The 26,443-nt window shown below is 36.2% G+C and overlaps 1 protein-coding gene across 3 annotated transcripts in view; it reads right to left on the bottom strand.

Annotated features, from left to right (window-relative positions):
- The window catches only part of VAV3 (vav guanine nucleotide exchange factor 3), a 122,720-nt gene that overhangs the window by 14,607 nt on the left and 81,670 nt on the right, over nucleotides 1–26,443 (bottom strand). For all 3 annotated transcript variants that reach the window (XM_017729759.1, XM_017729761.1, XM_017729760.1), the window contains 6 exons: nucleotides 13,836–13,972; nucleotides 10,095–10,160; nucleotides 6,411–6,445; nucleotides 4,598–4,714; nucleotides 3,843–3,930; nucleotides 278–407 (listed from right to left, as the gene is read on the bottom strand). In XM_017729759.1, coding sequence (XP_017585248.1) covers nucleotides 278–407; nucleotides 3,843–3,930; nucleotides 4,598–4,714; nucleotides 6,411–6,445; nucleotides 10,095–10,160; nucleotides 13,836–13,972 — 573 coding nt within the window. The remainder of the gene's footprint in view (nucleotides 1–277; nucleotides 408–3,842; nucleotides 3,931–4,597; nucleotides 4,715–6,410; nucleotides 6,446–10,094; nucleotides 10,161–13,835; nucleotides 13,973–26,443) is intronic.

The raw sequence follows: 26,443 nt of genomic DNA, 5'->3' as shown, positions 1-26,443 counted from the left end.
TAAGAAACTAGGCAAGATGCAGTTTAATCTCTCACCAGCATGTCTAATAGATTTTTTGAATATCGGGGAGATTTTAAGTTTGGCAGCAAGACAAGCTTGCTAGACATGTTGATAAATCTCCTGACAGATCTGAATCTGCTTAGCTTCAAAAAATCCTAGCTAAAAGCATTGCCATAGTAATTGGTTATATGTCAGAAGATGAAGACATTCAAAGTACCTTATCCTTTTAATATATATGTAAAACAGAAAGTAATACACAGAAATTTATGATCCTCACCATTGCCACCTGTTCTGTTACTCCTCTGTCCCGCTGAGTTTTCAGATTCCTTGTATGGAAATTGAAGAGTAGTATCCAAACTGCGAAAACCTTCTTTGAGAGAGTGGTGCTTGTAGTATTCTACAAGTTCCTTTCAGAAAGGAAAAATACTTTCATTGGAAATTGAAATCACATACTGTTCAACATTCTGGTGTACAGTAAATGAGAGTTTTATTATGCAAGTAACTTTATTTTACAATCCATCCAATAGAACATGCTTATTTTTTAAAATATAAAATACCCTAAAAATTGACAGCTTTTACATTGCCACCCCCAAAAAAATTAAACCAAACAAAAAAAAAGAAAAAAAAAGAAAAGAAAAAAAAAAAAGACACAAGAAAAATCAGCTAAGTAAAATCTTTTTGTCAGAGTCAACATTTCCTGCTCCTTTAAGCCAGGCTGAGGATGTATTTGCTTTTCTGGAGTCAGGCAGAAGGCAAGGTCGGCTGTTTGCTAAGGATGCAGCAGTAAATATCTCTGTTTTCTCAAATTTCTTCTGAGAAGATAATTGACGTTTATCTACAAATGTATTTTTAAAGCACACAGATCTGCAATAAAGCACATGGCTTGCACGTAAGTGTGTAAGTCAACAGCAACTTAATGTGCAGATATTCAGATCATGTAAAACTTCCAAGGCAGGGCAGGCTTGGGGGGTGGCAGACAGTGCACACTGACTGAAAAATCCAGCATTTCACTTTCTCCTTGTACCCAATCCAAAAATTTCAACTTTTGTGTGTGTGTGCACATCTAGATGAACATTCATAGCTACACTCAGGAATATTTTACATATAGATGCAAAAATTCATATATATAAATATAAAAGAATAGCTGAAATCATTTATGTACCAAGAAGACAAGTTACTTGAGTTCCTACTCTAAAGAAGGCAACACCCGTCAAAATGCTGACAGCTCATGCTATTCCTTTGCAATCTTCAACCCCTGCCATTGTCTGTTACATTTGAATTAGCCCTAGAAATGTCAGTATCACATAGTTTGTATACAGAGCCAGAATAAGATCAGAAGTGACCAGACAATTCAAAGCAAATGTACTTCAATTGATCCATTCAAATGTGGGATTTCCCTCTTCAGAAACGCAAGTACAAAGCAATGTATTTACTGTAAACCCTTCACTCCATTCCACTTACTTATATTTAGATTTCCAAAATCAGAGTTGACCAAGCCAAGCTTAGGTCAAAATTAGGAAATCATACTGTGTTTTATCATTTCCTTGGGGTGGGGTGAGGGGGGGGTGGGGATCGACAAAACAACAACAAACAAACCAAAACAAACAAAAAAAACAGCACCACAAAAAGCCACCAAAACTTTTAACCTGTAACAGCCTACATCAGTGATACCTTAACCCCAGACAAACAAAAATAACTCTCTAATTATTTAGCCCTGTATCTAGTGCACAAACCCCAAATTCTTGGTAACAGTCTGGAGATTATTTTCTGAACTCTGGAGGCACTTCACTGTCCACACTGCTGAATATTCTGAAATACCTTCTAAAGCAGAGGCCAATGCTAAGTAAAATCTACATCTGCTTATACCAGTTTATAATCACAGGCACTCCAAGTAAGCAGAAAGGCCAGGAGACTAAGAACTCTCTGGGCTTTACTGTTTCATATCAGCACAGCATACAAGCTACAATGTCAGCAACTAAAGTTTACTCCCATATCATCACTGAATACCCAGAAATTCAAATTACCAAGGCAACACTGTGCATGATTTGTAAGTAAGCAGCATTCAAAGTAGGATTTCTGGATAAATGGAAAACTAATTAGTATGAAACTTTTGTTATTTTTCTGCGCAGTGTAAGTCAGTAAGAATTATATTGTTTGGTAAAGGTAATTGGCATTCCAAATGGACAGATGTTACTTATTGGCAAAATAAGTAAAATGGTTCCAAAGTGAGGAAAAAGAAAAAAATCACTTCATGTTACAGATTCAGTTATTTTAAAGCTTAGGTTTTAAAACCATTCTTCCATGAAAACAGTTGCCTGACAAGTGGCTTCTGAAACATGAATTGCACAAATAACAGTAGCAAGCTTACGAACAGATGAGTAAGGTAAGCAGTCCGTGCCAGCATGGATGGGGCTCCTCAGGAGTCTGTCAGAGTACCCTGACTCACAGCAGCAGCAGAGCTGACCTTTCACTGCACCCTGCTTTACACACTCAGCACATTTTAATTACTCTTGCGAAAGTTTTTCAAATGTACTATGAAAAGTACATACAAGAACTCTTCTACTTTTTTTACCTTCAAAGCAAAACAAAACACTGTATCACTGCAGATCACTACTTAACATTTCCACGGATGCTGCCTTTGTCTCGCTTCTGCTCCCACTTCTACTCAAGACTACTTTTGTTCCTCTCTTCTTTCAGACACTGTTACTTTTTCTCTTGCATCTACTCAGAACAAAGCAGTTGTTCCACAGCACATACAAACACCACACTACCACTTTTGTATTTAACTTCCAAGAGCAGACTTCATTACACCCTCAATCTGTGTGATAAAATAATTCTTTCCTACTTGAATGTTAGCAAGGCTAAGTTGGTAGCAGTGAGGTCCTTACACTAGAAATATCTTCCATCCTCTCAATTCTGTGATGCAATACATATCCTTTTTGCTCATTTTTCATCCAATTTTTTCCTTTATTTATATTTCTGCTCTACTTTGGAACCTGCACCAGTGCATTAAACTGCATCACTGCCATAAGAAGATACATGGTAGCAAGGGACTCCAGCTGCCATGTTTTGTCAAGATCAGTTTCCAGTGAATCATTTGTAGTGCTCACAGACTACGCAGCCACCTCCTTCATGCATTTGAGTTTATTTCTATTGCTACACAATGATAAGATCTCAGGGTCCCCAGCCCTAACACTGAACTATTCACTGGCTTGTAAGTGTGAAATGAAGGTAAGAGTGCAGGAACAGCTTGGTGCATTCTTCATCAGGAAATTTATGTTCCTCCTGCTCTAATGAGAACTTATCATTTAATCTGTCCCCGCTTCTAGATGCTCTTATTTTACAGAGTATCAGTGGTTCAATTAAAATAGTTTCTAAGGCTTCCTGGTTTTAAAGCTTCTCCCTACTCTTGGTTTGCATTATCCTTCATTTTTATTTAGCATTTTCATGTACTTGAGTATTCATGCAGGAAGGCTGCTGGATAAATTTTAATCCAACTGATTCCTAAAAATCAAGATTTTCAAAGACCTCAAATTCTCCTTTTCAGATTCAGTCTAACTCCACAGTGGGCTGGTACATGGGATTCAAATTCCTCCTCTCTTCCACTTCACTACAAGGGACACAGTACAGTCCCAACAATAAATATGTAGTTTTAAGCACATAAAATTATCACTTAGAGCTAAAACCATAAATATAAAAAATTATCGTACTAGCAGGTATGGACACAATTCCAATCTCTCACTCTCATAGCTTTCTGGAATTTCCCGAACCAAAGTAGCTCTCTCTAACAGAAACAGCTACAAAGAAAATCTCACATTGTTAAAAAGCTAATCAATGCTTACCATTAAATTTTTAAATTTTCTATTTTCTGCAATGTGGAAAAAGCCATCTCTTGTTAAAATCTTGATGTGTTTCACTTCGTTATTGTACCTGTGGGCAATGAATAACTTATGAATATAAATGTGTTTTTAGTCAGACACAATCAATAATTACCTGAGGGCATACCCCCAGAACACCACACACATAAATTCTTAAGACAAAATGTATATCTGTGCCAAAACAAAGTTGACATCTAATCAACCAAATATATTTATTAAAGTACAGCTACAGAAGTAATCTGTAATCAGAAGAAAGTCACAGCTAACTGCTCATTCTAATTGGGAATTCCCATGTACTTCTTGCTTTTATATTCGTGTTGATAAATAACATGAAAGCAAACAATAATTTGCACCCACAAAATGTATAAACTCACATTTTACTGAATTGTCTGAGATGCAAAGGGCTTCAGTGAGTTCTCACCAAAGTCAATGAAACAGATCACATTGCACTGCAAACAATGCTTACTCTTCTCCAACATACTCAACCATTATTTTTGTAGCCCCTTTTGCTACATCAGCATTATAATACCATTGCTTCTTTCCTTCTATAAATCCTGGGTATTTTTGACAGCAACTTCAGTTTTGCTATATTGACTCTCTTAGAAGCTGCATATAATTATATAATGGAAACAGCAGTTTATTTTCCATATTTATCCCAAATGCTATCTAGACAAAAATGAGAACAAACTTTCTTGAGTTCTTATTCCACTTCCACTTACTTAATACTAATTGCATATTCTCCTGATTCCTTGGTCCTGTGCCGCACCAGGTAAGTGCTATTTACTCTGTTAATTAGTTCACTTTCTGCTTGCAATCGTTCCATTGCTCCTGCAAACCTGTAACAGGGAAAATTAAAATTGCCTATGATTTTTTTTTTCAAAGCTCCAAAGGTCTATTAAACATGCAATACTTCCAGATTTCTGAACGAAGAATAAAACATGAAAAAATTCCACTGTTGGGGGTTGTGGAATTCTTAGTTAGAAAAGTATTTATGTACATGTTGAATACAATATCTGCTAAGGAAAGTGCTCGAACCTGAGCATTAGCTGAATGACTACTGGCTTGAAAAGTTCCTAAAACCAACTGGTTTATCTGAATCATTTGTTGCAAGTGAAACAATACAACAGTGGTCCAGAAGCTTTGAACCTCCCTGGAGATTTTTCTTAACAAAATGGAGGATCAGCCACCAGAGGTACATCAGGTCAACAAAAGACCTATATGAAAATTTGGTACTTACACAAAGACAGTATTTTATTTGGTTTCATAATTATGCATAACCTCTAAAGGCTAAAGTGCAATGGGTATACCCAACATCCAGAGGGAAAAAAAATAAATCAGCCAAAAACATCCAAATTTGAAAAAGCTGATGCTAAGTGTTGAAAGCTAAGACAAATAAATCACTGATTCTGCAGCCTGACTGCATAAGCAGATTTGTGCCCTTGCTCTGCCTTGCTGGTTTGTGTAGGACATCATGAGAGGCTGTCAGCAGACATGTATTTGCCAAACTAGAGGTTAAATTGTTAATTGGGGAAAGTGACTTAGCTTCCAGGGAAATTATGCTTATCTTACCATTTTACAAAGTAGTCTAAAGGTAGTCACCACCCCAGACCACTACTAAAATTTCACACTAATACATCACTACCAATTAGAAAGGAGCTTTAAGGAAAAAAATAGTTCTTTATTAAAAATCCATAGAAGATAAAGACTGATGGCAGTAATATGCTTTCTTCTAACAAAATGATAAATAGAGAAAATGTTAGAAATTAATTCCAAATACCACTTTTAAATACTAAACATTCTACTTGGCTCGTTATGAAAAATCAGTATTTGTTTAGATGTGATCCTGATTTCACTTTGGCAAGTTAAGAGGAAATCAGAACTCATATCTAAATGACAAAGCATAAAACCAGCGAAAGAGCACAAGTGATGCTTACTCTGCTCTCCCAGAATCACCACGTCTTCTCGGAGTTGTGGGAGAGAGTCCACACACTTCATAAACCCCAGAGCAGCAGTGGCTGCAGTTTTGATACACCATCTTTTCACAGAGTCATCAAGGTTGGAAGAGACTTTCAAGATTCACCTAGTCCAACTATCAACCTTGCACCACCATAAACACCCCTAAACCATAACCACAGGTGCCACTTGTATCTCTACAGCTTCAATGTTGGTGGAGGTTTTTTAAGGAATTGCTCATGATACAAGATGTATTTAACATTATTCCTTCCTTTATTCACTCAACATGTAAGATACACTTCTATGCTTCATATTATAGTCATCTCTTATTATTCTATTTCAGACCTCTGGGACTAAGGCTGTAGAGCCACAGACTTGTAAACAAAATGTCAAAATCATTAAGTACTTTATTATATCAGAAATGCTTTTAGGCATGGTACTGCTTTCCCAAACCATTACACAATGTCTTCTTCTGAGGCCTAGAAAGGTTAAACCAATATAATTTATATTGTAGTAAACACAGTTGCTTTCTCTGACTGCTTCTTTCAGAGATTCTTGTAAGATAAGACAGGGACTTACCACAGTTGTGAAGAGTAGTCTACTGGTTTAGGAACCTAGGATACCACAAGATACAGAGAATGAGGATTAAGATTTTTTTTTCTAAAAACCAGAGATTAGATAGCATTGATTTAACTGTCAATATCCAATATCTAATTTGTCTACAAGCCTATTTTCTTTAAAGAAAGTTATAATAAAGGACAAATATTCCGCATTCTGAAAGTAGTACAGAGTATTTTAAGCTCTTTTCTTCTGTGACAGTTTGTCTTGGGTATTTTTAGTTCACAGAACTGTTAAAAGCTTTTCTGACAGTGCCTGTATTCGAATTTCATACACAAAATAGCTCAATGCTCTGCATTGTAGGAAAGTACCATTAAAATATGCAACCAATTTACAGTAATGTATAAAATTCATTTCATGTATTCAGGATTGTGTGGCCTTAGACTGTCTACTGGGAAATATGGTCTATAATCTTCTGAGAGACCTGAGGATATTCCACAGCTTGTATCCTATGACATCATTCATTCCTTTGTATTTGACTTGGGTAACTGTTGTACTGTATCTTGGTAAGCATGTCATTTGAATCAGAAATAAACTTTTAAAAATGAAGCAAACTGCAATCAGCTTGCAAAATGGATGTTATATGTACATAAACATATGCATAGATAATGTTTATTCATGCACAAGATGCACAGTATAGCAATTCCTATGAAAATCAGCATTTCATCTTGATCATCTCCCATTAGTGTATGATAACTCAGGATTACCCTACTCTCCTAAAACAACGTGTGAAAATGCACAGTGCTTCCTGAAAAATGGATTTTGGTGAAAGCTTAACATACATCTCACACACTTATAACTTAAGGTCACATATTCTTAGGTAAGCAAATGTGGTTGTTTTTTTTTTTTCCTTCAAGTAAAACCAAAGAATGTTTTATTTTCTGGACTGTAATAGGGAAGAAATTACAGTAACATTCTTCTCACAATTTTTTATTTATGATATATGAAATGTCTTCAACAGAGACTTCCAAAAACAAATCAAGTCAGGAAAACATTATTATAAAGGCTTATAAACTTAAATTGATTGAAATTGCAATCAATTACAACTTCCACTAGCTTGACCTCAGGTATCAACCAAGATCTCTACCAAGTGTCTAGACTTGACCTTGAAATAAACTTCAGTGTGGAACACAATAAAGTTCTCTGTGATAAAACCAGGCTCACGTGTTAGGCTTGTGCGGCAGTAAATCTACCCAGGTATTAAACAGGCATTTAGTCCAGTTCTTCAGAGAAAAAAAGGAAATTATTCCCAAACAGTGTAGGCAAAGGGCTCTTTTCACAGCAGCATCTGTAGTGCTGGCAGCATGTGAACCCCTCAAGAGGGCAGGGGACCTAAGAGAGCCAGGTATTCACCCCTGGCAGCAGCACTGGCTTTTCTCATCCCTACACATACTGATGGTGTCATTACTCAGGCAGCTCTGCTTCTGATGGGGACACTTGGGAAAAAGTTAACAGATTATGAATATGCTGACAAATAATTCCCAAGAGAAATGTTTAAGTGGATCAACCAAATGACACATTTCAAGGCCACAATTTCAAAAATTACCAAGTTTTTACATATTGCAAGATATTCTTAAATATTCCAAATTTGTCAAGTAGTGCTAATACTTGGAATTGGAAAGGATATAAAAATTCAAAGATGGTTTAAGCCCATCCTCCAGAGTAGTTAAATGATATATGAGTAGTCACATTTGCAAATTTTGAATGGACAAATATTTATGTAACAATTGTTGTTCATTATCATGAAAGAGAGTAAAATCAAATGTTATTCCAGAAGCTCTTGACTCGTATGCTCTGTATCCAATGCCTCTAAAGAAATTAGAAAAATGGAGGAAAGATAGGAAGAAACAGATATTATTCATAGAGTGCATAAAATGTCTGCTGACATATCCTACTTATTTTAAAGGGAAAAAATTGTTTATAGGTACATCTGTGAAAAGCCTGGAATATAGATATTCTGGAGCACAGCAGTTTTTCATTCAATATTCATTCCTAAAGTCTTCTGATATATGGATTTTATGCTGTTTCTGGGCATTTTTACATCAGATGGTTGTAAAGACTGTTAGACTTAATAATAACAGTAAAAGTTATAGCATGTTTAAAACCCGATTGATGTTTCAGTATCTTTAACTGCATCGTTTATCATAATAAGATGTTTATATTTCATCCTTCCAAGTTAAAAGTGGTGAAGCATCCATTTATCTTTTTGTTCTGATCATGACACCAGTTGGTAACATTTCATGAATAGTATTTATTCCTTCTGTAAAACTGTGTTATTTTTCAATACTCCTCTAAATAGTATATTTTAAATTTAGCAGAAAGCTTTACCATTAGAAAAAGACCTTTACAATGCCTCAGCAGCATTCTTCCTAACTTCAGATATTTCACTGCCTGTGCTTTTAAAGTGATTCCTAAAAGTGCTGCTACAGTTGCTGTCAATGACACTACACAATGGCTGATGGGGTCACTGACAATCACACCATGGAATGGGAAATCCACCACTTGAACAATAAGGAAGGGGGGGGAGCTTCACAAATTTAACAATAAGCGAAGGGTGGAGGGATGAAAGCTAAATTCACACAACAATTTCATCTTTATTTCAGATTTGCTCTCTCACCCAATCTAACACAATTTGTACCTACAAATATTCTGTGCGTTCCACTTCAAACAAAAATTCTGGAAATATAGGGTAAAGATGTCTTATGGTATTCTAACGTACTTACACTCTTTAGGATCACATGTATACTTGTTCTGGAAACTAAGGCACAATATAAGCCCCAAAGGCACATCAAAATGCAGCTACTAAGAGCTGATTCCACCTACTTAAAAAAGCCATTTAAGTGGCATACTTTGATTGCTGTAACTAAAGTAATTCTATTAATAAGTCAAACTGTTGCAAATCAGGTTAAAGTAAGTGAAAACTGCCTTAAAGCAAAGTAAGGAATAGGATTCATTATTGGGTTTATGGGTTTTTATCAATTAACCTTTAACAAAGGATGCCAGTAATCTGATGCACAGTGTTACAGAGGGCAGAGAAGAAACAAGTGTGTATTATATAAATGCATCATCACATCTATACATTAAACTCCTGAGTATGTATTATAAAACTATTTTTCTTATTACTTTCCTGAACTTTTCTAGATTGAGAAGATTCTTGTGTGCAATAAGGAGAGGTAAGAACCTAAAGAAAGAAGAAAATTTACCAAGCACTCAGAATTCAAAGTTTTATATTAGTTTTAAAATTTTTAAATTCACTACTTAGGCTGTAATCCCTCTCTCTAACCCAAAGTGACTGAGGAATAGATTAGAGCCACAGCATTCTCACCTTCCTGCTGGGGAAGGAAGAAAGTGCACTTTCACATAAAATGTATTTGATCTACTCTGGAAACTCTTCAGACAGATCAATTTGTTAATACTTCCGTAAGTTACACCTGCTTATCAAACTAGCTTTCTTGACATGTCCTACTTACATCCCATAACCAGAAGTATTAGAACACTCTACTTTAAGCAATACTGAACCTACCATGAAAGCACAAAGGCACTAGAAACAATATTATTTTTGTAAGGTAAGATTAATCATGATGAACTAATGAACTAGGTAGTTTTCCTGGAAGGTGGCAAACAGAACTAAACAACTGTACTTACACATGGGCTAGGTTTTACTGCATCACTTGGGAAGAATCCAAGCTCTCCTGTTGTAAGGTTTCTCCCCTAAAAAAATTTTTGAGACATAATTGGGATTAACATTAAATAATAACACATGCACAGGCATTTAGGACAATAAGTATATCCAAGAATCTTTAAAAGAAAATGCTGTTCCAATAAAGTGTTGCTCAACAGTTCTGTGGGTTTTGTTGTTGTTTTGTTGTGGTTTTAATATAATTAAGTAATAATTATAACTGATAGATCTGAAAGCTCTGAGAGATGAGAGGCAAGAAGGGAGCTCAGAGTTCTGTCAATGTCTGCCAGTGTCTGATATCTTCACTAATGTTAATATCTCCTTTCAAGTTACTTCCTCCTCAACTGGCATTCTACAGAAAGCTGTCACCTGGAACACTGCAGATCCCCAGAATGACTACACCGCCATGCAGCGGTGGCTGCAGCACCCGAGGGATCAAACTCCAGTTTGAATTCAGAGCTAGTGATCCAACAGCCAATTCAGACACTAAGTTAAGCATTTCCATAAGTGATGCAAATCAATGGATATTGATTGGGCAGGAGAATACTAACAGAATTAAAGATTACTCTCCATGATATACTGACAATACTGCAGATACCTCCACACAACTGGGAGACCAGGGCAGAAATGCATCCAGCAGGGCCTAAACTGAGCCTTTTCTGCAACACAACTGCTGCCTCCCTGAAGTGGCAGGACCACCAATTTACTCCAGGCTTCTAAGCACCAAAAGTGACCTGATCATCACAGATCCATGCATCAGCAGCTCACACACAGTTCAACACCAACCAAGCTCTCCTGAAGAACACCTTAAAAACATCTTTTTATTCCCAGTACTATTTGGCAGTGACCATACGTTTCAGAGTAGAACAGAGCACATAGCTAAAATTTCTGACCACAGATTCATTAAATGAAGGCATCAAAATGTGTATTTTGGCAAGCAAATGTTTTAATTTAACTGATTTTTTAAAAGCACATAAATGCTTAACCTTCATTAAATGTAATATATATGTAATGACTGTTAACATAACATACTCTAGCATTTGGCAATAAGATTAAGCGTAAGTACTTTACAAGCATTAAAATCTTGCAAAATATATTTCTTTTTTATTTTTGATGGCATACCTGCAACATAAAAAAAATTTAAAAGGGGAAAATCTTCATAAACACACATGAAATTTCTTCAGGGTTTTAGTTCATTTTGTTTCTGTAACATTAAATGTGTAATTCTACCATAACACCACCACAGAAAACAGAACTCAGAAAATTCAACAGAGTGGAGCTGAATGTAAAAAAGTAACAAATGTTTGTGAAAAAAATAAAAGCATTCTTTGATTGGTGCTATCCTAAGTACAATAAATGAGTGCATCATTTTCCATGGGAGATCCCTATGCAATTTATCACAGACAGTAGCTGCCATCTTTACCAAAAATACAGAGGATTGAAGAGGAGGTAGAGGAGAGGGAAATGCAAGTAGGCAGTATTTAAGCTAAATGTGTTTTATACCAATGATATTTTAAAAAGAATTATGTGCAAGGAAGTGACAATCTTACAGATTTGAACCTGTGTTCAGCAAAGCTTCCTTGCCTCCTTTCACACCATCTGCTTGAATACAGGTTACCCTTTGTATCCATATAGTCTGTTTACTCCTGAAACGTGAATCCCTCTCAAGTATAGACTTAATGTTTAAGCAGAGCTGACAGTCTGCCATCTAAGTGATAATACTTTCAATACTAATCATACCTGAATAGCAAGTGGTACCACAGTCAACCACTGAACAAAGCATATTAATGTCTATCAAAACATGTTTGACTGTACTTCAGCTACAGCTCAAGCACTGCTTAGTAACTTGTGTTGTTTATTTGATGTGCCATAAAGAATGAAAAAAATTTACCTAAACCATACATACTTATCTATTACAATCACCTGAATTTCTAAACTGAGCAATGGTCAACTTAAAAGTCCATTGTAATATTAGTCTTGTGAGTCAACTGTAAATTATTCTAAAAGGCCTCCTGAGTAATTAAAGATTTTAATATAAATTGCATTTTGCAGGCTTTTTCTTAATATACATTTTGAAATGCAGATGTCATTAAAAGACTCAGAAAAATCTGTATTAAGCAGTCTGTGACAAGAGAGAAAAGAAAAAAATCCTAAATGATGCTAATGGAGATGACAATTTCCATTAGGAATCAAATCTATTACTAAGGCTTCTAGGGAAAAGCCTCACACACTATCTGGTTTCTGCTAGTTAAACACAATGAGATTCTCGCTAAATTCTTTAGCATGATAATCACAAATAACCTCTAAGACAATTTCCAGTAGATTGAGTTGACAGATGCGTATGAACATGGAATAAAATCACTCCCACATGGTGACAATAATTTTGGCTTGTACTAATTGTATTAGTCAGATGATTACCTTCTAGCCAGTCCTAAGTCAAGAGCAGCTTCAAATGCTTCTCCAGATCAGAACTCTAGACCTTGCAGAACCAAGTCTCACATACAAAACTACACAGGACAAACTCTGTCAACTAACATTTGAAAATATTTATTTTTAGCAATGCAAAATACCCATGGTCTGCTAAGTAACAGGCTGGGGGGTTTTGGAGCGGAGTTGGTTTGTTTTTTGGGTTTGAAGGGTTTTTTGGGACAGGGTGAGATGGTTGGGTTACACCTATTTACATATTTTTCCAATAGATAAACTAATTCTATTGTTTATTACGTCCCCCAATTAAATGTTGAAGATGATGCAGTGACATAGGACGAGTTCACTGATCCAGTGGTGAAAAGTTTGGAGAAGATTCAATCCTAACTGTAGCCAGAAAAACAAAAGCCAAAACAAACAAGAAAACGTATGACCTAACTTACGAAAAAGACCAGGCAGTTTTTATATTATATTCATTAGCTAACTATAGCTTTAAAGAAAAAAAGAAAATCATGAAGACAAACACAGGAACAACAACTGAAGAAGACAGATATTTTCCAGCTGTCGTTCTATTAATCTACCAAAAGTTCTATTTAGCTCTATTTCCGTGTATCCAACAATACAAACAATTAATAAAGCAATCAAGAAAAATGAGACACACACTTTAATGCATTTGCTGTTACAGTGAATGCAAGTCAGCATTTTCAATGTTTATAGTTCTCAATTAAGAAGAAATTTTAGTAATGAAAGTAGTGATGTGAATCATGTGACAGCAAATCTTCGCCATCAATAGAATATACTTTTCCCATGTATATAAAAAAAACCGTTATCCTTAACTGACTTAAGCCAGCATCACATAGTTTAGGTGTGGTTCTGTTTTGCAGAACTATTTCTCTCCCCTATAAATCTAATATTCACTAACTGGGTTTTGTCAACATAGCTCTTACTTCTGCTGTGTTACAAAACCAGAGACTGAAAATTCACAAAACTTTGCTTTTTGCATCAAACACTCTCCTTAACTCTTGTAATTTCACTAGGATTGCCACCAACATCCTGTTCTTGCAGATTTATTCCCTGGGACTTTAAGGCTGCCAGAAAGAAGCTTTACCCCATATAGCAACTACTGGCAATTTAAAAGCAAAAACAGTTGTACTAACATTTATTTGGATAAACCACAGAATTTGGTTGTTCTTCAAAAATAAAAACATTACAAGTGCAGTATATCAATAAGTAGTTGATATCTGGACAAACAGAATATAGCCATTTGCTAAACGATATAGTACCTGCCAAAATAAGCTATGTGCATCTCCTCTAATGAGTTCAATAGTGTCCCCAATCTGGATATGCAATGGAGGGCCATCCTGTGCTGCTGGTTGTGGTATTCCATTGTAGTTCCGAATTACTTGCATTTTTGGTAAACCTGAAAAAAACAAATACTAAAAAAAATTAAAAACACAAACAAACAGAAAAAAGCCCATAAGCCTATTTTTACTTAAATCTATTTTTACTTAGTGACAATCTACAGAATCTGAAAACCACAAGAGCAATCAAGCAAAGAAACACTCTGTCTTAGTAGGTACATGACTAAGGCACTAGTACTCAGTACTATACCAGGCACAACCAAATAGGAAATAATTACTTTTGAAAAACATCTCTATCCTCCTCTCTTCTTGGGGTAAAGTTGATTTCATGCCTATGGAGACTCTTCCCTGTACACCTATGCATCCCTGGCTCTGCATAGGGTTCAAATATTAAGGCTATCTTTATAGTTCAAGGCAAAGACTGCAATGAATTAGTATTAAAGACACCAATATGGATAATCTCACCTGCTTTAGAACAGTATAACCGAAAACCTACGGCTGGCATGAACACGGCCATGAGAGTCAGGATCACAATTCTTTCAGGTTTCTTACAATACCTTTTTTTTTTTTAATTTTTGGGTTATGACAGTACTTCTGGGTACATGTAGCAAAGCCTGGATCAACTGAAGGTTTCATTTTCAAGACAAGAACTCTAGATGCACACTAGTCCTCCCACATCAATACTGACTGCAGCTACACACCTAAGCTCTGTTGGGGATTTTTTTTAAGGGAGAAACCCACTTCCTGAGACACAAAGTATTTTTTTCCCCAAAGATTAGTCCATCTGCTTGCACAAAGAACTAAAACACTGTTTACAACTACAGTTCAAGAGCCCTTCACAGACATGTATCAAATAGGGGGGCCGGGGATTTCAGTCAGAAGATAAAACTGTGGATACTGTAACACCATGTTCTTATAACTTTAATGGCATTCTTTAAAAAAACCCCAACATTTTAAGCATTATGGACAGCTAGTGTATTGCACTCCAAGAGTATGCTCTGATATTATAAGAATACCTGAAATCAAGTGAAGCACCACCCACTCCATAACCAATATATTAAAGATTTAGAGGCTTTTAGAAAAGGATTTTTGCACTCTACTTACTGCCAAGGAAAGCATTTCATCACAACAGATCTATTTTTAATTACTCTCCCTCTATTTTTAAAAAAAAATTATATAATAATTTTCCTGGGTTTAACTAAACATGGGATTTTCAAAATCATTATCATTAAGTGAGCATATAAATTTAAAATCTTAACCAGAAAAAAATTGGTTAAGAGTTTTGTAAGAATGTGTATTAATAAGTATTGGTAAGAGTGAAAGGCTACAAAGTCAAGGTCGCTGGGCTGCCATATTTAACATGTTTCTTGCTGGATGGTCATGATTAACTTCATTCTAACAACAAAGGATCAGCAGGCTAACAAAAGACTTATTTCTGTTGCAAGATTACTACTGTAATTTAGGTGGCAATAAACACAAATATCCATTATCTTCTCTAAATTGTATGAAACATGAAAGAGATCACCTTCAATAATTACTACTCTCTGTATTAAAGAATGAGTACTAATCCGAAGTGCTGATGAAACATTAAGCAAAGTAATACCATCTGTTACATTACTCAACCCAAATGACACCTTAACTTGTACTGTTTCTGCAAGTTATCTGGCATACTTAAAATGAGCACCTAATTATTAGTAAGCCATTATTCCACTCAGGCAAATACTAGACATTACTTTGCTTCTCACCTTGAAGGCTTTCCTGCTTTCAAATACTGATTCAGCATCAACAAATGCTCCATGCACTGCACAGCAAATAGAAATAATGCTACATAAAAGTGTCTAGTGAAAGCTGACAACTTTGTCCTAATGCAAGGAAACCCCCCATCAGAATACGAAGTCTAGTTCGGTATATGTGATGAACAAACTGTAAGCATGTACTCATCTTAGAGACATACTTGGAAGTCAAATGCACAAAAAATTATTCACATTATAAAACCTTGTATTGGGTGATTCAGTTTATCACATTTTTAGTGTGCAGATATAATTCACTTAAAACCCCACCCTTGGATTGATCTCATCAGAATATGCTCAAGAAATAATCATGTACTTCTCAATGAAAATCCTGGTGGTTTTTTAAGATACTATAGTGCTTAAATTAGTAGTCATAAACATGAGTAAGAGCACTTTTTATTTCTATTCCACTGGTAATTATGATTATTGGCATCTCTGAAAACCAGGTCATGAGAACTATGGAAAAAAAGGAAAAATTGTGCTGTGTCAACTAGCAGAATTGTTCAAAAGGTAACACAGGATTAATCCTGTTAAAACACATCATGTCTAGAATACTTGTGTATAATTCAGTATGCTTGATTCTGCAAAATCCTACAGTAATTTTGATTACAAAGTTACCTTGATACAATATTGGAAGATTTCATCTAACACCTACCTCTTGACATCACTAGAAATAATCCTATCATTTAAATAGGCTTTTGGGTTACGGCCTTAATGGAGTTTATTATCTTGCTTCAGATCCCTTCTTAAAACTTGTTTGTTGTAATGCCTACAGAAACTGCTGATATGCTTGCTACAGCTGGTCTCTACTATGGTGACCAACAAATCCTATTTTACTACCTATTCTATCCAATTGCTGTCTTTGGCCTACTTAAGAGTTCTTTTGTGCTCAGCGTTGTCATTGCTACAAATACACACTGCCTAGCACAATGTATGTGCACTATCACCAGACTCACATAAACCAGCACCTGGAATAATAGAGATACATGGCTAGGATTCCAGTATATTAGAACAATATACAGTAACCAATGACGCTGCAAGGCTGTTCTGTACTACTTTCACTCAGATGTTTAAGGAATGATACTGTGTGCCAGCTTCAAGGCCATGGATCAAAAATGCATGCATAAACAAGGAAAATGATATTTTGGTGCTAATTATTTTAGCACACGTTAGATTTGACTCAAGATTCTGAAATGCACTTTATACCTCAAAGTAAAACAACTGAAGGTAAATTCACTCTCTAACAACGGGAGTGTCTGAGTCACTGAGGGCCATATTCATTTCAGTATCAATAATACCACAGATGCATACACAGCCTGTATCAAAGATATAAAAGCAGTGAATGCACAACTAATATGTTTTACTAGTTCTATGAAAATATCAAAAGGACCTATCCCTGTCGTATGGTTTTAAACTTTTTTTTTTAATCAGTTTTTCCAGGAACAAAAGACTAAATGAAATCTTTGAATCAATTAATCAAAAACAAGTACATATTATTTGGAATAGCTAAATTTTCACGGGTAAATGTTCTTCTCATAGAACTTCCCCTGTATCACCATTAAGTATGGAAAAAATAAATGGGGTACAGAACAGTTAATATATTGAGGTAAAGAGTCAAAAAGTTCCAAACAGAATGCTCAACTTCATTTTCACCATGCAGTTACAGATTTGATTATAGTCGCTCAGAAAGAGTTTAGCAGATTAACATTGAGCTGGTGTACATTTAATTGGACAGAAACTGGTCACCCTTCACCTCCTAACATATACAAAGGACACTGGGGTGTGATGGATCAAGACCTATCCATCGTTAACGCACCAACCATCTGAAACTATTTCTGAGTTTTTTAGCAAGCTTATCCTAAAACAAATCTGTTTGCTCCTACTGTTCATTTTAGAATTCTATTCTCTAAGCATTTGGAATTGTGCTGGCTTTGGCTGGGGTAGTTTTCTTCACAGAAGGAAGTATGAGGCTACCTATGGTTTGAATTTGTGCTGAAAATAGGGTTTGCTTGCACAATGTCATGGCCTTTTCTGCTTCTTGTACCACCCTGCCAAGAGGCTGGGGGTGCACAAGAAGCTGGAGGGGCATGGCTGGGACAGCTAGCCCCAACTGACAAAGGGATAAGCCATTCCAAATGGCATCATGCTCAGGACATAAAGTGGGGTGAAGGAGGAGGAAGGAGTTTGGAGTGATGGCACTTGTCTCCCCTAGTCACCGTTATAAACAATGGAGTCTTGCCTTCCTTGGGATAGCTGAACACCTGACTGGCCCAGGAAAGTGGTGAATGAATTCCATTTTTTGCTCTACTTGTGTGTGCAGCTTTTGCTTTAGCTGTTAAACTGTCTTTATCTCAACCCACGAGTTTTCTCACCTTAGTGTTTTGTTCCTGGCTGGGGTTAAACCACAACAAGCATCTTCTACTTTTCAGAGTAAATTAGTTCATGGCCAACTTACATCCATCTAGAAACAGCAGCCTGCATAGTTCTTTTCCTTGTCTGCATTTATTTTCATACTACAGTTAAAGAGAGCAATCATACCCCTATTAACCTTCATTTTGCTAGGCTAAACAAGCCAAGTTCTTTTAGCTTCCTCTCATAAGAGACCAATTCCTCTGAGGCAGCATACCAGCTGCTTTCCAGAAGTTCAGACAGGCAAGATCTAGAACACTTTCCTTGTCTATCTTGACATTTCATTTTCAATTGGCACATGGATTCCTAACAAATATATTCATTAAGAATCCTGAGGACTTTCTGTAATTCAACAATGCAGACAAGAAAAAGTGGTATGTTACAGAAACACGAAATGCTTTAGAGTACAATTATGGATTATTTGTGACAGAAACAGTGTAGAATCTCTATGCATTAACAACTGAAATGTGAAATATGTTAAGCATTTAGAGACACTGCCATTGCAATGTACATAGCTGCAGTACCAATAGCATTTGACAATATGCAGAAAACTTGTGGAAACACATCTGGCACAAGAATGTTACTCGTTAACATGTCAAAAAGAAGGTAAAATTCCAACACAAAGGACAAGGTCAGGGTTTCATGCATGCATTATCATTAATGTTAAAAATCCCATTGGCTTCCATTGAATCAGATTTCCACATGACAAAGTTTTTTATCAGGAAACTTTCTAATTTAAAGATACAAAAGAGCCTGGTTATTTCCAACACTGAAATCAAAAAACCAAACTTATCCAGTTATGACACCAATAAATAGCTAAAATTTACTTCACTTGAAGACAAGGAAAAAACACCAGATTCCTAGAAAAGTCTTCACAGCCTGGGCCTGGGTCACAGAACTAACATAAGTTGATGATCTAAATTGTATCTCATTAGAAAAACAGAAAGCATGATAGAGTCAAGATTTGTAAAGTGCCAATTAAGTTACATTACAGAAAAATAAAACCTTTCATAAACCATACTATTCATTTGAGTATTTCATCTCATAATTATGAGCCAAGGAAGGGGGTTACAATTTAGAATTAGCATAGTACATAATAAGTTAGAATACCCATTGTATATGAAACAAATAAAAAATGTATTCCTTACATACTTGTATTCTTTACAGGAGCTCTGCATTTCTAAACAACACTGAATGACCCTCAGAGTTTCATGCAGAGATTCAGAAATGTTATTTTTTGCTAACAACATGCATAATGCATGCCCTATTATGACCTCTATCTGTCAAAATTGATTCCAGCATCTGTTCTTCCCAAGCAACACAAAATGTGGTTTACGTTTTGGGCAGGGATCATTCTAACATACGAAACAACAACACAGCATATAGGAGAGCAGGGTTCAAAGGCAAATTTGTGGATATACTTTATACTGTTAGCACAAAGACGTGAAACAACTTTGTCTGGATTAAACATCCCTTCCTAGCTAACAAGAAGATCCCTTTCTTTTTCTCTAGGAAAAATATAGCATAGTCACCAAATATTTATAACCTGATCAAAAAAATAAAACCCAGTAATGCAATGGAATAAAGCCTCCTGACTTCATGAGGCTTTGAATCTGAAACAGAATTTTAGACTATCTGACAAGGCCAAATCCTGATGTTTCCATAATCTCAAGAAAATAACATTGCCTTTTGTATAGGAAATGACATAAATGCTCACTAATTGTCCTTTCTTTCACCAAAAGAGCATTTTGGGTGTCTATTTGGAACCTCTGCACTTGCTTTAACCCTTTCTGGTTTGTATCTTTGCAGCTACAAAAATAGGGAATGCAGTTCTATGGAGAAACAAGCCGAAATTTAGTGATTGATAAGCCTTCCACAGCAAAGACTGGGAGGAATATTCCATGCAAAATCTCTGAGCAGGTACACCTCCATACATCTTCACCCTCCAACCAGGAACTGAGGGCTACATAACTCACGGCAGTGTCTCATGGGATTAAACGTCTGAACAGTGGCCCCCACTGTCATGGATAATTTTAACAGCAGAAACTAGAGACACAGGCAAAGGGAAACTCATATTGAAATAAAAAATTAGTATTTACATCATGGTAAGTAAAATTAGACTGTGAAGGTTTCAGATCAAGAAGCACAACTGCAAATAATAAAGTAACAAGGAGTTAGGACAAAAAGAGCAAAGCAGACAGGTTGATAAGGACAGCAGCATGAAGAACAGGTGGAACTGTTATACCCACAATCTGAGCATCCATGACACAAAATCACCAGCTTTGACATGTTTTTTGGCACCATCATCTAGGTCCAACACTAATATTAAAAGCTAGTTAAAGAAAAGCTCTAATCTGAGCATGGGCTATAGGAAAACAAAGTCCGTTGGCAGTCTCTGTATGTTCTTCCAATTAGCTCCGCTACCTTAATTGTTCAAAATCCCTGTTCACAATCTTTTTGTTGCAAAATTAACAGCAAACTTGGCTCTTCTCTCTTGCATTTATCAGGAGAGCAGCTTCCCAATTCCTCATCAGCGTCATCTATCTCCAAAACCAGTGGAAGTCAATGGCTTTGTACAGTTACTGCCAAGGCAAAACTTGTCTAGAAGGCTTTCTCAGCTGGTGAGAAAACATGAGAAAAGCAACACTACTAATCACTTAAAAAAAACCCACTTACATTCAGTTTCTGAGATGTTCTTTTAATGCCTCAAAAGAGACTAGGTTGCGGTGGAGTTTTTAACTTTTAGGCCAAGTACTTATAACACAAATTACAGAACTCACATAAGTGGAAGATGCCAGCACAGTCTATTAAGTGCACCCTTCAGAGTGTCAATGATTTAAATAATTACTCTCAAGTCATTATTTTTGTATGTCATTCTAATTAGAAGTTCTAATTTTAGGTATTGCTTTTAAGCCTTACATTCATAAAATCATAGAATGGGCTGAGCTGGAAGGAGCTTTAATGATTACCTCATTCCAACGTTCCTGCCATGTGCAGAGGCACTTTCCATTGTACCACATTGCTCAAACCCCCATCCAACCCAGCCTTGAACACTTCCAGGGATGGGGCATCCACAGCTTCTCTAAGCAACCTGTACCAGTGCCTCCCTACCCTCACAGTAAAGAGCTGTTAGCTGCTTCCTAACTACACCTTCCCCCTTTTGGTTTAAAGGTAAGATGGCTGAAACACTGACAGTGCCTGAGACTCAGGAATATTCCACTTGTCTTCTCTTTAACTGCTTTGCCTTTGAGTACTGTTCAATTCAGTCTCACTATCTGTCGTATGATTAACCACAACTCTGGAGTTTGCCACTTGACTCAATTTTGAAGTCAAAGAACCACACAAGGCTGATTATTAAAACGTTTATCAGCTACCATGAGCCTTAACTGCTACATTTTTTCTTAGAGAAGTAAAGCAGTCCTTTCCTCCGCGAACAGAGAGCTCACAAGCAGTGGGGCAATATGGGGGAAAGGATGCAGGGAGGTACAAAATAATCTTCACTGTCTCAAAATTCCGATGACAAATATGTAATGCACTCCAAAACACATCTGATAAACAGTCATATTTCTCTTCCATCAAAATGGGGAACTTAAAGACTGTCATCCTCCAGAACGTATACAACTAGGGGAAAAAAAAGTCTTTTTTTCCACAGTCCTAGCCCTGCTTTCTGTCACTGTCCTCTCTTCCAACAACCATTTCCTTCTCAAAAACCTTACTGAAACAGGATTTGGGGTTCCCTCAGTCTTTTACTGTCAAATCTATAGTTTTTCAAAGATTCAATTTTTCTACCATTTCTCCTTAATGCTGCATATATAAACTGTATTCTTGGCAGAGACCTCTGCAAAAATGGTCAACCATCAACCAAAATGAAGATGTGTGGGAGGAAAAAAATCTGTCTGCTAACAGTCTGATCAACAACCTGTTATGAGAAACAGCAAAACACCACAGCTCAGGAAGTCCTTGTGCTTCCTCGGGTTTTGTAAATCTGATCATTAGCAAAAAGCCCCCAGATATGTGGCTGTATCTCCATTTTCCAGTTAATACCCAGACAAAACTTGGAACTACATTGCAGATCATAGCAGGAGTTCATTACAAGGAAAACAAACAAGTCTAGCAATGTAATTCAATTTACAAGGTTGCATTTTTGAAACTGTATGAGTTCTAATATATTTCTACACATTTGTTTTTATATTACAGCAGTTTTGCTGCTTAAAGACCAACGCGCAGACAAATGGGCATCTTCCCCTGCTCTGAACATCAGTATGTGACTTCACCCAAATGCTTTTGTCAGCAAAGATTTTTTGAGGATAACTATGATTAGTGACAATGTGAGCAGCATTAATAAAACTAACAGCATGGGAACATGGACATTCACTGAGGTGAACAGTCCCCTCTCAGTAGGAGCTTTAAGTTTTCAGGTCTTCCAAGGCAAGGTCAGCTTAGTGCTCCTATAAATAAAGCACCTATTTTGACCAGAAATAAGAAATTTAGCAAAGAAAATCCAGAATCCAAACTAAGTTTCAGAACTTTTTTTTTTTTTAATTTAAAAAAATAACTCCAACAGAAGGCATTTTCTTACTTCATCCTTAAGCAGGGGCATTTGGCACCTTGTGACACTCAAATTTTAAGGAGCCTAGAAGCTCACCTCTGTGCAAGAAAAAAAAACTGGCACTACAAAAATGCTTCTGAAGAGCCATGTTTTTAAACTTCAGAAGAGAAAGTCACAAGGGCTGCCTTTTGGGAAAGGAATGACCCTATTCTTATTTAAGCGACCCATGACCATTCATCTCTCATGACCTTAACTGGTGGTTCTGCTCATAACTCTCAAAGATTCACTCCTGAGGTTTAAATTAATTTTTGTGTCTCAAAACAGAAGGAAAAGAAAATGCAAAGATTTTGGGAAGTCAGGTGACAAAATGTTGCAACAGAAAAGAAATACAAAAATTAGTCAAGTACACTGCTGAAAGAAACTACAAATGCCAACCGAATCCCATTTGCACAGCAAACTTTTTCACAAGCATCTTAGGCATCTTTCAAACACTCAGTCCTCCCCTATAATACATACATTTGTCTTTGTAGATCCACATTAATTCAGAAAACCTGAACATGCCCTAGATTGATAACTGCAGATTGCAAATGCAAGAAAACATGTCTAAAATCACAGAAATTTCTTGCGCAATTCCAAAATCATGTCTTAGTTTTTATACTCAAACTCGGGTAATTTCTCAAAAGAGACGGAGGACTCTCTCCATGACTACACTGAAAGAAAGCAGAGAGCTAACAAAGTCACTGACCTCCTAATCGTCATTGCCACATACTTTTTGTGATTAATTAAGAGTGAAAACTATTTTTCTTTCACAGACAGACAAAGTTTCCCTTTCACAGCTGGTTTTCCTCCAAACAAGTGTTAAGGACAAGCTCTTGTAGAGTTTTAACTTCAAATGTTTATTAAGGCAAGTACTCCTTACTTGGAGTGACACAGACAGCTATCCTTGTAAGAGTAAGGCATTTTGGAATTGCCTGGATTGAAAAGTCTCAGCACTTCGAACAAGCATTAGAAATGGCTGAGTGCTAAATGTTTCATGGGAATAAACAAGGAATAATCAGGTTCAAAAACACAGTTTTCATTTGTTTTGACAAAATAATGAAATTTCATCATTTCAATGTAGTCCAAGAGGAGAATTAGGGATATAAACTTTAAAAATCATGTTGCCTCAAATGTAAGCTTTTTTTTTTTTTTTTGTATTAAGCAAAATGGAGTTTTGGCACATGAATTAAAAAGTGTGGTACATGTGGTGCTGCTTTTTATAAAAGCCCATGGTATGAAGATTAACCAGTGTTAATTATCACATCTTTTAATGTGATGCCATAGACAGGCATGGCATTCTAATTCACAGATCTGTTCAAACATGTACCTGCCCTGAGGAGCCAACAACTTGCACTGGGCAGATACTACAGATGAGCTATGAAGGTGTGTCCAGACAGTAGATTATGTGCAGCAAAAGCCTCTGAAAAAATGGGACGAATCTTGCAATACAGAAGTCCATTATTCCACAGAAGTAATTATTTTGAGCTGTACTTTAAATACTAACTTCCTCATGCCCAGGGATAATTCTGCAGCAAGCAGTAAGAGAAAAAAGGCTTGGAAACAGGAAATTCCACTTTGGAAATGGAATTTAATACTGCAAAATGTCATGAATCTTGTAAAGGACCTAGACATTTTTTCTAGTGTAGAGAACTCACAGATGGAGTAAGTTTAAAAGCAACATATAAGCCATGCAAATACATACCTATGCCACCTAGAATCTTTCACAGGTATCAAATTTAAAAACACAGGTTGTTGAAAATGTGCTGACATTTTATTCATCAAGAATTGCAAAAATAAAAATTCAATTATATTTCATGCAATTTCTTTGGTGTTCAGTATTGACTAATAGCATCTGCCTCTAAGACAAAAGGCCTCAGTCTCCATTTCTGTTACTTACAAGAATTAAATTCTCTGGCATGAGAAGCATTTTAAATTATTACATATTGTGAAAGGGAAGTGGCTGAGGCCTGGCAAAGCAGGCAGGTCCCAGCACATGACAAATCCTTTCGCCTGCACGCGCCCTCTTCATAACGCTAACATAATCCTTCAGCTTTTCAAGTTAAACACTCTTATGATCTTACTCTTCAAGCAATTTTTCTTCTTTGTGGCATCTACCCTGATTACAGCAGAAACCTCTTTTACTTCTTAACTGATAGTTCTTAGCACACATGCAAAAAAATTTCAGGCCTTACAGATCTTCTTTGCATGCAAGCATCAGTAGATAAATGTTGCCAAGAATTACGGCATTATATTAAAGCAATGAAAAGACATTGTTGTTTTGGCTAAAACAAACCTGTTCCCAAAAAATATGCCTACTTATTTCTGGTCTGTATAGGCTGCAGCAAATAAATTATTTTCTTCAAGAAAAGAGAACAGAACTTGTTTTCATTACAAAGTATTTGTGCTATAATAGTCAAAAAGGATGAATACGTATTTCACTGTTAACACCACAATGCAGTTAAAATTGTTTATCCCTAAATAGTATATACTATTTATATATTGTTTTTATGTTGCACACTTTGCATATGTGAAGTATTGGCAATCTATGAAAATAAATTCTAGAAAATAAAAAATACATCATATTTTGTGATACCTCCAGCTTTCCCATGAATTTGTAGTATCCCTAGCCTCAAATCAGCTGATATACCCAAAGGCATTGAGACTACAATGTAAATATCCAGTGAGTATAAAAATATATATCTTACATAAGTTTTTTACTGTCTTCATTTATGTTAGCCTTTCTTTTCTAGCACAACCAGCATATGAAAAATTATATACTATTCTGATACACTGTTTCTGCATACTCCCTTTTTATCAAAGGAAAGTATTTTCAATTTTTAGTAAAATTTTCAAAAGTTTACAAATTTAAGTAGATTAATTTTCTATCTCTACATATAAGTAAGTCCTTAACTTGAAGACTGCTTACATGATGAATAAATAATAAGCCGTAAAAGGGTCTTCTCCTTTAAAGGCAAAAATGAAAACATACAATAAAATGATCCATCACTTGACCGCTGTTGCAAAATCAAGACACTATAGGTAAATTATCATATGCAATAAAGATGGGAATCAAGTTTAGTCCCCGTCAAGATGTCAATGCTGCCATAATAATCATGCTCCATCTTACATATTTTTGCTTCTTTCCCTCCCTGTCAAGGAAACTCTCATATATTCATCTGCACAATAGTGAAGATTCTCCTTCTACTTTCTGTTTCCAGTCTGAATGTGGATTATATACTCCAGCAAAGTGTGAGATTTGTTAAGACAGAAACCACACCTGAAAGCAACAAAGTATATGGGCTAATATCCCATTTAAGTCTGGATGACTTATCTCACTTATCTCCTCACTGCAGCTGCCACCGCTGCCTCCTATGACCAGTTTGCCATTATCTCACTGAAGTTACTTAGCCTGTGACCAGGTGATCCATAGATTCAAAAGAAAGGTAGTAAGGGAACACCTTAGTGGGAAAAAGCATCACACCTTGTGGCAACAGCCTGTAGTTACATCAAAGAATCATCCAGAGATCAAACTGACACCAGCAGAACACCCAGACTTTCTCCCAAAATACTGCCCTGACAAAGAACACACCTTAGGCACTTAAATCCCAGCATCAGCTCTTTGAGCCTGGTTGATCATTCAGTGTTTCTCAGGTGCCTGAGCCTTGTGCAGAGCAACACACAATTTCAGGGTTTAAATCAATACCACAAGAAACAAATAACAAAACCAGCACACAATGCACAGG

Source organism: Corvus brachyrhynchos, unplaced genomic scaffold, assembly GCF_000691975.1.
Source record: "Corvus brachyrhynchos isolate BGI_N302 unplaced genomic scaffold, ASM69197v1 scaffold101, whole genome shotgun sequence".
Taxonomy (NCBI): domain Eukaryota; kingdom Metazoa; phylum Chordata; class Aves; order Passeriformes; family Corvidae; genus Corvus; species Corvus brachyrhynchos.
This window is presented reverse-complemented; position numbering and strand designations above follow the sequence as displayed.